The sequence below is a fragment of the Panthera uncia genome, chromosome B4, assembly GCF_023721935.1.
Source record: "Panthera uncia isolate 11264 chromosome B4, Puncia_PCG_1.0, whole genome shotgun sequence".
Classification (NCBI taxonomy): Eukaryota; Metazoa; Chordata; class Mammalia; order Carnivora; family Felidae; genus Panthera; species Panthera uncia.
This window is the reverse complement of record NC_064809.1, coordinates 24,363,793-24,377,788: the sequence shown is the minus strand read 5'-3', so window position 1 is coordinate 24,377,788 and position 13,996 is coordinate 24,363,793. Positions and strand designations below refer to the sequence as shown.

At 39.9% G+C, this 13,996-nt stretch overlaps 1 protein-coding gene across 1 annotated transcript in view; it reads right to left on the bottom strand.

Moving 5' to 3' along the window:
* The window catches only part of YME1L1 (YME1 like 1 ATPase), a 54,260-nt gene extending 40,403 nt beyond the window's left edge, over nt 1-13,857 (bottom strand). Inside the window, exons 1-2 of the mRNA XM_049626948.1 lie at nt 13,507-13,857; nt 4,006-4,137 (exon numbers count right to left, since the gene is read on the bottom strand). Coding sequence (XP_049482905.1) covers nt 4,006-4,137; nt 13,507-13,539 — 165 coding nt within the window. The 5' untranslated portion in view covers nt 13,540-13,857. The remainder of the gene's footprint in view (nt 1-4,005; nt 4,138-13,506) is intronic.
* Between the last annotated feature and the right edge of the window lie 139 nt (nt 13,858-13,996).

The window sequence follows — 13,996 nt, the reverse complement described above, 5'->3', positions numbered from 1 at the left end:
AGAAAACACAGAGTAACCAATTTCCTAAGTCAGATAAGCTTCACTGAGGTTAACACCTAATTTGCAAAATGATGGTGAGTCTTGGGGTAAAGGGCAAACAAACTACCATAAAAGGGCCTGGATGTTTGGGTGTAGTCCAAAGATCAGTGATGGAAGAATGAACTACAAAGATGGGCTATGGGGCACCTGGCTGGCTCAGCTGGTGGAGCATGTAACTGTTGATCTCAGGGCTGTACTTAAAATCTTGTTAAGAAAAAAAAAAAAAGAAAAAAGAAAAAGAGAAAGAGAAAGAGAGGAAGGAAGGAAGGAAGACAGGCAGGTTATGGTCAAGTTGTAAAGAGCCTTGTCTGAATTTAATTCCATAGCTAATATGATTAGTTTGTTTTATACCAAGAAAATAGAAGATAAAGATAATAAACTGGGTAAGAAAAGGCTGATGGAGAAAAGAATTGAAGAAAGGCTGATGGAACAAGAGAAAAATGGTATGTGCCTGAACCAAGCTCTAACTAAAGATGGAAATAACAATCATAAATAATAGATACTTGGAGAAACCAATGAAGTATAATGACTGAGAGGGAGAAGGGTTCTGGATGGATGTGCTAGTTATCATTTTACTGTCTCCTAACTCCTCTTCATCCTTTTTCGGCTCCATGAACAATGATCTGGGCTCTTTAAATATTTCTTCTTTGCCATCTGGGACAATGTGAAGCTTTGTCAGTAGAGACCACTGGAGACACCGTAAGAGTGTTTTTGTCCCTGGTTCCAGTGTGCTCATTAGCAGGCTCCTGTCTGTAACACCCATTGTTTCTCTAGCATCTGGCGGCCACTTGTATAGCTTCTCCAAAACTTGGCTCCTACAGTAAACAGTGGCCAGCAGTACAGTACCTTGCAGCTTTTTCAGTAAGAGACATCCCCATGAACAGCTTTCCCTGCCTAGATGGCAACTTCCATCAAGTGCAGCTAGCATGACACCAGTGACTTCTCTGCCATTCAGTGAGCCAAGGCTATGCCCTCTTCCAACAAGGTCAGGACAGCAGCCTGTGGGTGGAGAACTCTTCCCATGATGCTCTATCTCAGTCCTAGGAGTATTAGCCACACCTTAAATCTGCCTGTCCTGTATATTTTAGAGTTTACTTATTATTAGCCAACCCCTAGTTACTCCCATCCCATATAAAAATAGGGTTTTAAAAATATTAAACTACAAAATTACACTAATTTTTTACATTAAACTTTTACTGCTCAATTGACTATGTGGTTTCTCTTTCCTGGTTGGAATCCCTGACAAAAAGGCGCTAAATCCACTGTAATCTCAAATATACTAGAAGTTGAGAGTAGCTGAGTTCTGGACATCTTAGTTTTGAGATCCCTGAAATTCTCCGGGGGGGGGGGGGGTATTTTAACAAAGCACTAAATAAATTACTTCAAAGATTTAAAGAGAATTTGGGGTTGGAGATATATTTGGGAGTCATCAGCATATATTTAAGTATATAGATCTAGATGTTAGGTGAAGATATGAAAACGGGTAACATAGAAGAACGTGCGTAACAAAAATTAGATCAAGGATAAATGCACGCCAAATATTTAAGGGGCTGGCAAAAAAAGACAAGCCAGCAAAACAGAAAGAGAAAACACCATCATCAATGCAACATCACTCAATTCAAGGGAGTATTTCGAATCTTTGAGGGAAGGAGAATCCCAAGCAGCCTCTGCATGACTCAATCTCATGAATCCTGAGATCATGACCTAAGTGGAAATCAATAGTCGGGAGACTTAACTGACTGAGCCACCCAGGCGCCCCAGGAGTATTTTGAAAGCAGTAAATGTTCAGTAAGATCAAATGCTCAGGAAAAGTTGAATAAGATACAGATTTTTTTTAGAGGCCTACATTTAGCACAAAGGAAATCAACTGACTTTAGCAAAGTCTGTAAAATGGTACTAGTAGCCAAACTATGATGAGATACAGTGTGAATATAAGTTTAGCAAGTAGTTACATGTTCAGACTGCTATTTCAAGAAGTCTGAAAGCAAAGGGAAAATAAGTCAGTAGCTTGAAGGAAGTTGAAAGGAAGGTTCTAATACCTGCATTGTAGAGTGTATATTTGGATGAGCAAGACTTGATGAAAGCAAAGCCAATTGGACAGCAAAGGTAGAGATGAAATTAGAGATGAGATAGGATGCTTAAGGAGAAAGAAAACGGGTTCTGTACAGTAATAAAGCTCACTAAAGATGAACAATAGGCTTAATGAGGGCGTATCAGAGATTAAGAAGCCAATTCTATATCTGAGACCATTACTCATAACCTCAACATTGGCTTCCAGAATTTAGCTACTTTTTAAGCCCCTGACCTAGCAATTTCACTTAATGAAATAGTCAAAGATTTAGCAACACAAACAGTAAAAGTTGTAATGTTTATAGCAACAAAAAATTGGGAACAATATCCAATAATGGGATATCATACAATGAACGTTCTGAAGTCATTTAAAAATACAAAAAATGTATGGCATAACAAGTTCATAATGACTAGTAAATTAACAAAGCAGTATCTAAATCAGCATATGCAGTATGATCCAATTATAAAATAAAAAAGTACAAGAGAAGAGACATGAGATATAAATACAAAATGTTAACAGCATTATCTCTGGGGAACAGGATCATAGGTGAATTTTATTTCTTCTACCTACACAGTATTTTCCAAAATTTCTAAAATGAACATAATATTGCTATATGCAGCAATTTTGATACATGTGGTATTTTCATCAGGCAGGCTCTCTGGGACTGTAATTTAGGAGAAGAGTATCACCACAGTAGAAAAGATAATGGACTCCCTAGAAGAAGCAATAGGAATTAGGTAAATATTATAAAAGGAAAGCATAAAGATGTTGAAGATAAATTTTTCATCTAATTAAAATTTTATCTTAAGACTGATTCCCACCCCCACCCCCCCACCCCGCCCCTTCCAAGAGTGAACATTTTATCTTCCCTTTGCCACAGCCTCTGATATCAGGACTAAGAACATAAGTTATTTACGGATTAAAAAGGTTTTTAGGAAATTTAACTACAGAGTATAATGTTTTCTGTGAAAAATGTATTCAGAACTACATGCACCTACCTTATTAATAAACCTCGTGAACACAAAGGTTTCTCGCCTGGGAATTCCCTGTATCCTAGGAAACACTGATTTTATAATTCTCTGAACACTGAAAAGTAGTTTCATAGCTTATACATTGCATTTTCAGGTCCCTGTATTCTAACCGTTCAATTACACTGAAATCTCCTGTAAGGCAGCAGATGGTAACTTCTTACTATTCTACCTTCGTTGAGACTTGGGAGGCAATTACGGTCAGTTAATTGTGGGTTCACTACTACTGCTGGAGCAACACAAAATATCTAACTGGTATCACACAATTAGCAATCTAGGAAGTGAATACCAAATACACTTCCACATGAATTTCTTTTTTAATGTTTTATTTTATTTTTGAAAGACAGAGAGAGAGAGAGAGAGAGAGAGAGAGAGAGAAAGAGAGAGAGAGAGAGAGAGAGAGAGGGAGATTTCAAAGCAGGCTCCAGGCTCAGCTGTCAGCACAGAGTCCAATGTGGGGCCCAAACCCATGAACCCTGAGATCATGACCTGAGCTGAAGTTGGACCCTTAACTGACAGAGCCACCCAGGTGCCCCATGATTTTTTTTTTTTAAAGTAGGCTCCATGTCCAACACGGGACTCGAACTTACAACCCTAAGATTAAGAATCACACGCTCTTCCAACTAAGCAAGGTAGGTACCCCTGCCACATGAAATTTTTAATAAATTAAATGGTAAAGAAAAGGACAACATAACTTTTCCATATGTACAATAAAACCAGAATTAGACATCTTTATTCATAAAGGAGATTAAGCTGAAGACAGAAATCACCTTGTTACAAATGCCTAAACGTAGACATTTCAGGCATGTTTACAACATACTAAATCAAAAAAGCTGTTTCTCATACAATCAGGGTAAAAACTATTACCTCATTGCCAGGAGACTCATGCTCAGGAACTACATCTCGATGCTGGTTTTGTGAAGCTGATGCACTGACAGAAATAGGTGTGTTTTTTGGTGAATGGAAGGCATTGATGAGATGACTCAGAGGAACTGTAACCTAAGAGAAGATAAAAGTTGAAATTGAGTAGTGTGCTTTTTAAAATGAAACAAGAAAAATTCTCCTTATTGTCAGGATCTGGGATTTGTAAAAAGTTAAACATTCACTGTAGATCAGAACAATATATTAAAAGATGTAAATACTCAGATTTATTGCTGGTGGAAAGAAAACTGGTAATTCTTCCAAGACAGCATTCTGGCTATATGAATCAAAAATATTTAAAAAACAAACACATATAATTTCCCATCAATCTAATTTCTAATAATTTATTCTAAGGAAATAATGTGAAAAGTGCTTGTTTGTGCACAGATGACAATTTTCATCAAAATGTTTAAAAAGCAGTGGAGGGGCGCCTGGGTGGTGCAGTCGGTTAAGCGTCCGACTTCAGCCAGGTCACGATCTCGTGGTCCGTGAGTTCCAGCCCCCGCGTCAGGCTCTGGGCTGATGGCTCAGAGCCTGGAGCCTGTTTCCGATTCTGTGTCTCCCTCTCTCTCTGCCCCTCCCCCGTTCATGCTCTGTCTCTCTCTGTCCCAAAAATAAATAAAAAAACGTTGAAAAAAAAAATTTAAAAAAAAAAAAAAAAAAAAAAGCAGTGGAAAGGTAGAATTGTCCGGCATTAAGGGAATGGGCTAAATAAATGACACCACCATAAAAGAAATAATGAAATGTTTCAGACTTAGAAAAAAGTAAACCTATAGCAGAATTTTATTCTTAACTTCCTCACTGCACCATCCCGTTCTCATCCTGTTCTAAGTCACCATCATCTATATGTGGATTTTCCAATAGCCCTCCTACTCTCCCTGAATCTGCTCTATTAAAAACAAAGTTAGATCTCATCACTCCTCTGCTCAAACCCTCCAATGGCTTCTCTTCTCACTTACAATACAAGTAGAAGTCCTAAGCACTAGGATGTAGAAAGCCTCTGTCGTTCTTTATTACCTCTCCAAATTTATCTACCACAGTGTTCTCCTTCGTCTTCTCTACTCGAGACATACTGGCCTCCTTGCTGTTTCTGGAACACACCTAGCAAAGCCCTCACTTCAAGGACTTTGCATTGCTTTTATTCTGTCTACCTTGCTCTCTGACTTCCTTCAGTTCTTAACTCAAAAGTCATCTTTTCTTGAGTCTTTTCCACAGCCAACCTACTTAAAATTTCAAGAACCCTGCCCTAAAAAATATTCCTTATTCTCTTTCACTGCTCAATTTTCTCTTCTTGACACTTTTAGTATCTAACACACTTTTACACACAATCTACTTACTTATCTGTATGTTATTCCTCTGTTTCTCTCCAACCAATTCTGACAATATGGTAAGAACCCATTTAATTTATTCATTCACTCAAGAAATCTTTATTTGGCATCTGTGTGCATTATTGTTGCACTGGGATACAATATGAATAAAATAGAGAAAAAATATAAAGTATGTATACTAGGTATTGTGTAAACATTTTGTTACCCAGAATGGGGTTTGCCTCTTGGTAATGTCAAGCCAAAATACACAGCCATGCCAAAGAATAGGAAAAGGAAAGGTTTTACTTGGAATAAGTAAAGGAGCACACCAGGGATCTTTCCCAAAGCAGTGTCTCTCTGAATAACAAAATCGGGGCAGTTTTATGCTGGGGTTTCATACATATTCATGACAAGCTTGTGCAGTGGGGAATACATCATGGAACTGGGGCAGTAGTCATCTTCAGGTGACTGAGTCCAGGTCAGAGTTACAAGGGCCAGCAAGGGATCAGCATCATCAATTCTCTCGCTCCAGTTGGTCCAGTATCTGAGTGCTCAAAGGAGTTGAGATCCTCAAAAATAAGTCAGGTCAGTCTTCACTTTTGAACTAACACTGGGAGTTTTGCCACTGACTTATCGTCCCTGATATGATTAGGCTATCTCCTGGCCTGATAGTGGCTGTTCTTAAATTCTTTCACAAGATGACCAGGAAGCGTTACGTAAAGAAAGCTTTGTCTGTCTTTACGTGGTCCAGGGACCCCTAATTCCTTCTGTTTACAATTTTACATTAAATAATTATATAAATAAAGTAAAATAGAGAAAAATCAAAGAATAAAATAGAGGAAAAAGTCGCTTGCCACTTTGAACTTACATTTTAGTTCGCAGTGGTCTTTGTTCCCATTTCTTGGCCAGGAGCTCCTAAAACCCTTGGAATTTCATGTGTGGTATAGTGTCTTACTATTCATAAGGTAACCCTTTGGATCACTCCTGGATTTATGCTAATGAGGTGATTTAGGCTAGGGTCTTTAAATAGCCTCAGGGCTGGGCTGGCCACTTGAAAGACCTAGTAATTAGTAGAAGGTGGGAACTCTTAGCCCCACCCCGCTAGCTTCTGGGAGGGGAAGGCTGGGGATTGATCTCTATAAAAGCTCTTGAACAGTGAGATGGAGTGCAGAGATTCATCCTGAAGAAGAGTAATCGACTCCACATCTTTTGCTTGGGACCCTTCTGGCTGTACCCTTGTGTACTTAATAAACTGGCTGTTCATTTGTCTTTCATAATGGACCAGTAAACGTGAAGTATGTTTCTTAGTTCTGTGAGCTATTTTAGCAGATTATCAAACCTGAGGAGGGGGTTGTGGGAAACCCTGATTTATAGCTGGGAGATCAGAAGTATGAATGGCCTGGGACTTGTGACTGGTATCTGAAATGGGACCAGTCTTGTGGGGCTGAGCCTTTAACTTTGGGGGTCTGCACTAACACTGGGTAAGTAGTTTCAGAATTGAATTGTTGGACACCCAGCTGGTGTCATATGCCATATAGGCATATCTCATTTTATTGTGCTTTAACTTAACATACTTCGCAAACACTGTATTTTTTATAAATTAAGGTTTGTGACAGCACTACATCAAGCAAGTCTTTGGTGCCATTTTTCCAACAGCATTTGCTCGCTTCATGTCTGTGTCACATTTTGGTAATTCTCACAATACTTCAAACTTTTTCATTATATTTGTTATGGTGATCTATGATTAGTAATCTTTGATGTTAATGGCGTAATGGTTTTGGGATATCACAAATCCTACCTATATAAGACATGAGCTTAATCAATAACTGTTGTGTGTGTTCTGATTACTCCACCAATGGGACCTTCCCATTTCTCTCTCCTTGGGCTTCCCCATTCCCTGAGACACAACAATATTGAAATTAGGACAATTAATAACCCTATAATGACATCTTAGTGTTCAAGTGAAAGGAAAAGTCACATATCTTTCAATTTCAATCAAAATCTAGACATGATTAAGCTTGGTAAGGAAAGCATGTTGAAAGCCAAGATAGCCTAAAAGATAAACCTTTTGCATCAGTTTGCCAAGTTGTGCAAGCAAAATAAAGTTGAGTGGTATTCAAGTGAACACACAAATGATAAAAAACCCAAACAGCCCATTGCTGAAAGTTTCAGTGGTCTAGATACAAAATCAAACCAACCACAACACTCCCCCTTCAGCCAAAGCCTAATCCAGAGTAACGCCCTAAATGTACTTATTTGTATAAACGCTGAAACAGGTGAGGAAGCTGCAGAAGAAAAGTCTGAAGCTAGCAGAGGTTGGTTCATGAGGTTTAAGAAGCCATTTTTGTTAACAAGAAAGTGCAGGGTGAAGCAGCAAACACTGAGTAAAAGCTGCAGCAAATTATCCAGAAAATCTAAATAAGACAGATAACTAATGAAGGTGACTACACTAAATAGATTTTAAACGTACAGGAAACAGCCTTCTATTCTAAGATGCCATTTAGGACTTTCACAGCTGGGGGGAAGTCAACACCTGGGTTCAAAGCTTTGAAGGACAGGCTGACTCTCTTGTTAGGAACTAATGTAGCAGACTTTAAGTTGAAGCCTGTGCTTACTTACCATTCTGAAAATCCTAGGCCCTTAAGAATAGTGCTAAACTCATGCTGCCTGGGCTCTATGAATGGAAGGAAGCCTGTTTGACAGTACATCTATTTACAGTAGGGTTTACTGAATACTCTAAGCCCCCTGTTAAGAGACCTACTGTTCATAAAACATGATTCCTTTAAAAATATTACTGCTCAGGTAATGTACTTGGTGACCCAAGAGCTCTGTTGGAAGTATACCATTTAGATTAATGCTTTCATGTCTGCTAATACAACATCCATTCTGTGGCCCACGGGTCAGGAACAATTTGGGACTTTCAAGTCTTATTATTTAAGAAATGCATTTTGTGAAGACTATATAGCTTATAGATCACGACTCGTCTTACAGACCTGGGCAAAGTAAACTGAAAACCTTCACCATTTTAGATGCCACTCAGAACATTTTCATAGGAAGAGGTCAAAATATCAACATTAACCAGAGTTTGGAAGAAATTGATTCCAAGCTTCATGGCTGACTTTGAGGGGCTTAAGACTTACCGAAGGAAGTGTAGATGTGGTGGAAATAACAAGAGAATTAGAAGTGGACCCTGAAGATGGCAGTGAAGGGCTGCAATCTCACGATCAAACTGACATAAATGAGCTGCTTCTTATGCATGACCAAAGAAAGTGGTTTCTTGAGATGGAAATCTTCACCTGGTGAAGATGCTATGAAGATACACTCAGTTGATAAAGCAGCAGCAGGGTTTGAGAGGATTCAGTCCAATATTGAAAGAAGTTCTAAGTGGGTCAAATGCTATCAAATAGTATCATGTTACAGAAAAATCATTCATGAAAAGAGTCCATCGATATAGCAAACATTACTTGTGTCTCATTTTAAGATTTGCCACAGCCATCTCCACCTTTAGCAGCCACTACTGTGATTAGTCAGCAGCAATCAACAGTGAAGCAAGACCCTCCAGCCAGCAAAAAGATTATGACTCATCGAAAGCAAAGATGATGGTTAGCATTTTTTAACAATAAAGTATTTTTAATTAAGGTATTACACTGCTTTTAGACATAATACTATTATTGCACAACTAATAGGTTATAGTGTAAACATAACTTTTATGAAATCTTGCCATTTGCAACTACATGGATGGAACTGGAAGGTATTATGCTAAGTGAAATTAGTCTGAGAAAGACAAATATCCTATGACTTCACTCACATGAGGATTTCAAGAGACAAAACAGATGAACATAAGGGAAGGGAAACAAAAATAATATAAAAACAGGGAGGGGGACAAAACATAAGAAACTCATAAATATGGAGAACAGAGGGTTATTGGAGGGAGTGTGGGAGGGGGGATGGGCTAAATGGGTAAGGGGCACTAAAGAATCTATTCCTGAAATCACTGTTGCACTATATGCTAACTAATTTGGATGTAAATTTAAAAAAATTTAAATTAAAAAAAAATAACTTTTACATGCACTGGGAAACCCAAAAATTCATTTGACTTGTGTTATTGTGGTACTCCCTTTACTGTGATAGTATTGAACCAAACCCTCAGTATCTTCAATCTCATTTAATCCTTTAACAGACATAAACACTATTATTATATTTCCTATTTAACTGATGAAGACATCCAGAATTTAGATAGGTTCAGTGGCATGTCCAAGTCACTCAGCAAGTATATGAGCAAATACTCTAACCAAGATAATTTGACTCTAGATTCTTGTTAGACTCTTTATCCCATAGTTACTGATACAGAAATGAATAATATGTTAAATGAAAAAAACTGTTAAATGTAAAACTACATCTTGGGACGCCTCGGTGGCTCAGTCGGTTGAGCATCCAACTCTTGATCTTGGCTCAGGTCATGATCCCAGGGTCATGCCACTCAGCCCTGTGTCAGGCTCTGTGCTGAGCGTGGAACCTGCTTAAGATTCTCTCTCTCTCTCTCTCTCTCTCTCTCTCTCTCTCTCTCTCTCTCTTCCCCCCCCCCTCAGCCCCTGTTTCTCGCTCACACACTCTCTCTAAAGTAAAAAAAGTTAAAAAATTAAAAAACTACAACATACTTTTTAAAAAGCATGCATACACACGTATTTGTGTAGAGGTAAAAAGTACGAAAGAATGTATTCTAAAATATGTCTTTGCACAACGAGATTATAAAGGTTTTTCATTTTCTTATTTGTATTTTTCTTTTTGGCATTTTTGGCAATGAGCATGTATCCTTTTCAGGGTAGAAACAATAAGCTCTTTTAAAGCTACAGGAATCATGGGGCACCTAGGTGGCTCAGTCGGTTAAGCATACAACTTCAGCTCAGGTCACGATCTCATGGTTCACCGGTTCGGGTTTGAGCCCCAGGTCTGAGCTGACAGCTCAGAGGCTGGAGCCTGCTTCAGAGTCTGTGTCTCCCTCTCTCTCTCTGCCCCTCTCCCACTCATGCTCTGTGCCTCTCTCAAAAATAGATAAACAGGGGCGCCTGGGTGGCGCAGTCGGTTGGGCGTCCGACTTCAGCCAGGTCACGATCTCGCGGTCCGTGAGTTCGAGCCCCGCGTCAGGCTCTGGGCTGATGGCTCGGAGCCTGGAGCCTGTTTCCGATTCTGTGTCTCCCTCTCTCTCTGCCCCTCCCCCGTTCATGCTCTGTCTCTCTCTGTCCCAAAAATAAATAAAAAACGTTGAAAAAAAAAATTAAAAAAAAAAATAGATAAACATTTAAAAAAAAACTACAGGAATCAATTTTTTATATTTTTATTTTAGAGAAAGAAAGCGTAAGCAGGGGACAGGAGCAGAGGGGGAGGAAGGGGGAGGGAGGAAGGCGAGGGGGAGAGAGAGAGAAAGAGAGAGAGAGAGAGAGAGAAAGAGAGAGAGAGAGAGAGAGAGAGAGAGAATCCCAAGCAGGCCCCACGCTCAGTGCAGAGCCAGACACAGGGCTCGATCCCAAAACCCTGCTATCATGACCTGAGACGAAATTAAAAGTCAGATGCTCAATGGAATGAGCCACCCAGACACCCCTGAAAGGCTTCATTCTAATTAGTTATATCTCTTATTCAAAAAAGGATTTAAATTGCTAAAAAATGGTTTGATCTCAATGAAAAAGTTCACCTTCCATATCTTTCCTGGCTTCACAGTTTATATTCAAGTGTATTCAATGATTAAGCAACCAGGAATTAGAAATATGTGTACTATCCTTCTTCAGAGCATAAAACACATAAGAGCATAAAACACATATATGAGCCCAATTAAGCCTGCCTGCAGTACACAAAATGCCTTCACCATCTCTACCAACATCACGTACCACTAACTCTCCATCCAGCTGATGATAAACTCTCCTAAAATTCGGTCTTCTTGATATAAACTTCTCGAACTTCAGCTTTAAAAGGTTTAATACTGTATTCAACAGGCCAAGTCAGACTTGTTTTTCAAACAACTGGTAGGACCCCTCCAGGGCTGAAAGCTATCAGCAGAAGAGAGGAAGGGGAGGGACAAAAGCAAGCAAGGAATAGGTTTTGTTTTGTAGAACCCACACTTCAGCCAAGGAGACTAGCTGTTTCACGTGAGAGCCCCTTGCTGGGTGTGTCTCACCTGACAGCCACCCTATGTGAGCCAGTATGAGCTGGCTTTTTTAAAAAAAAAATTTTTTTTTTAATGTTTGTTTATTTTTGAGAGAGAGAGACAGAGCACGAGTGGGGGAGGAGCAGAGAGCGGGAGACACAGAATCCAAAACAGGCTCCAGGCTCTGAGCTGTCAGCACAGAGCCCGACACGGGGCTCGAACTTACAAACCGTGAGATCGTGACCTGAGCCGAAGCCAGACGCTCAACCAACTGGGCCACCCAGGCGCCCCTCACCATTTTTTTTTTTTTTTTTTTTAAATACAACGTATGCACTAGCATGTTGACATGCTAGGAATGACTAACTGAACTGAAGTGCTTATGCGAGCTCCCTGCCCCGCCCCCTAATACACTGAATAAAGCCTTCCTGTACTAACCCCACAGAGACAGGGCTTTGAGAGTCATCTGTTTCCTTACTTGTAACAAGTAATAAAGTTCTTTGTTTTCAACATTTTCTTGGGTTGTGTCCAATCTGATGTATCTCAAGTGGTGAACCCCTTGAGTTTGATCACACAGCTGGGCAAATAACATTTTCACCCATCCAGCTGTCCAAAACTGAAACACTTCTTTCCATCATCCCTCATTAAATTCTACTCTTTGTTCAAAACAAACAAACTCATCCTCTTCTTTCCATAACCACTGCCACCACATTAGTGGTGCATTATCCCTCTCCTGGGTTACTGCAATAGCATCCTTAACTGAAAACACTTCTGATCAGGTTATCCTATGCTTACACTTCAAATGAAATCCAAAGTCCCTTATAATTTCCTGTATGATCTGCCTCAAGGCTTCACCCTAACCTTAATTCTGTTATTATGCCCTTTAATCACTACATTGTAGCCACACTGACATTATTTTTGTTCCTCCAATCAGCTAAACTCGTCCCAATCTCAGGACCTCCAGATATCCTTGCATATACCTGGGATACTGGTTCACTTCTATTAACTCTTCACTTGACTAACTCCTATTCAACTTTTCTTCATATCACTATAAAGATTCCACATTTGCTTTGTCCACCTGGCCCATTACTGATGTCCAATAAATAACTAATCACTTCATTTTCGATTATCCAGCCAGTACTAGCAAAACAAAAACAAAAAACAAAAAACAAAAAACCAAGAGTGGGGGTTACAAAAGGAACGTAATTATATGCTGAAACTAAAGAGTGTTAAAAAATTATTTTTAAATCTGAATGTGTTCAAAAACTATTAGCAAAACTGAGAAGTCACCCCACCCCCGCCCCAGCAAGAAACTATCAGAATGTTGCCATCAAAAAAGATTTTTATATGAAACAAGGACAAGACACTGTCACAAGTGGTTACTCCCAAAAGACAACTTAAAACCCTAGGAATGACTCTTTTCTGCCCTTTTGCTTGATGAAAAAATGGGAGAATATGAATAAAAATAGTAACTGCAAGCAGTCAATAGCTTTAAAATATGTGTTTATTAGTCATTTCTGGCCAAAAAAGAAAGAAAGCATTCGTAGTATTCAAATAATTATAACATGTTTGGGTTAAATTCCATTTAAAAAGGAAAGAAAGAGTTGGGTATCAGGGTTGTGAACAGTAAAATCACTGGAGAGGTGATCAGATGGAAAGAAACATTATTTGCTTTCCTCATATCTAAGGCAAAGGCGTTTCCCCCAGCCTCACTCTGCTCCCCCCACCCCAGAATGTCCGGCACTGAACAATGCCTAATGGATTCTCTAGTAAAAATTCCACGCTATCAACTCGATAAACCAAAGTCCTCATCATCTCATGCCTCTGCTTCAACGTCAGCCTTTTACTCTCAGCGTGATCCCTGATCCCTTCTCAAGACTAGGACTTGCTTTGCGCTGATCGCCCCCCTCCTACGATCCCAAACGCGAAATCGCTTCCACGAAACGCAAACGGCAAAGAGCCGCGGGCAGGAGAGAAAAAAAAAGGACCGGATGCCAGACTCACCTGGGGCTGCACCGTACTCGAGAGGGAAAACATCTCCTCTGGGCCCTCAGCGACCTCACCCGCCTGCCGAAAGTGCCCCTCTGTCCACGGCTCGGCGGGGAGGCGCTGAGCCCTTTTTTCCTTTTCTTTTTCCCTCTCCCTTAGCCCTCACTCTTCCTAGAAACAGAAAATGGCCTCCCCTTGTTACAGCTGCTGCAACGACATACAATCTGCCCCGGAAGGCAAGCCTCCAACGCAACACTACTTCCGGGACAGGTGGGCTGCATCACCCGCTGGTGAACGCCAGCGCTAGAGCTCCACCTTTCTGGGTCTGACGTTTATATCCACTACAGTAGCTGAGCAACCCTGGCCCCCAGGCTTGATGTTCACGGGAATAATAAAGGTGCTGGATCCCCAAGCTCTCTGGCGCCGATATATATATATATATATATATAAAGAGCTAAACACTTATTTACTTTTACTTTTCCCTCTCCCTTAGCCCTCACTCTTC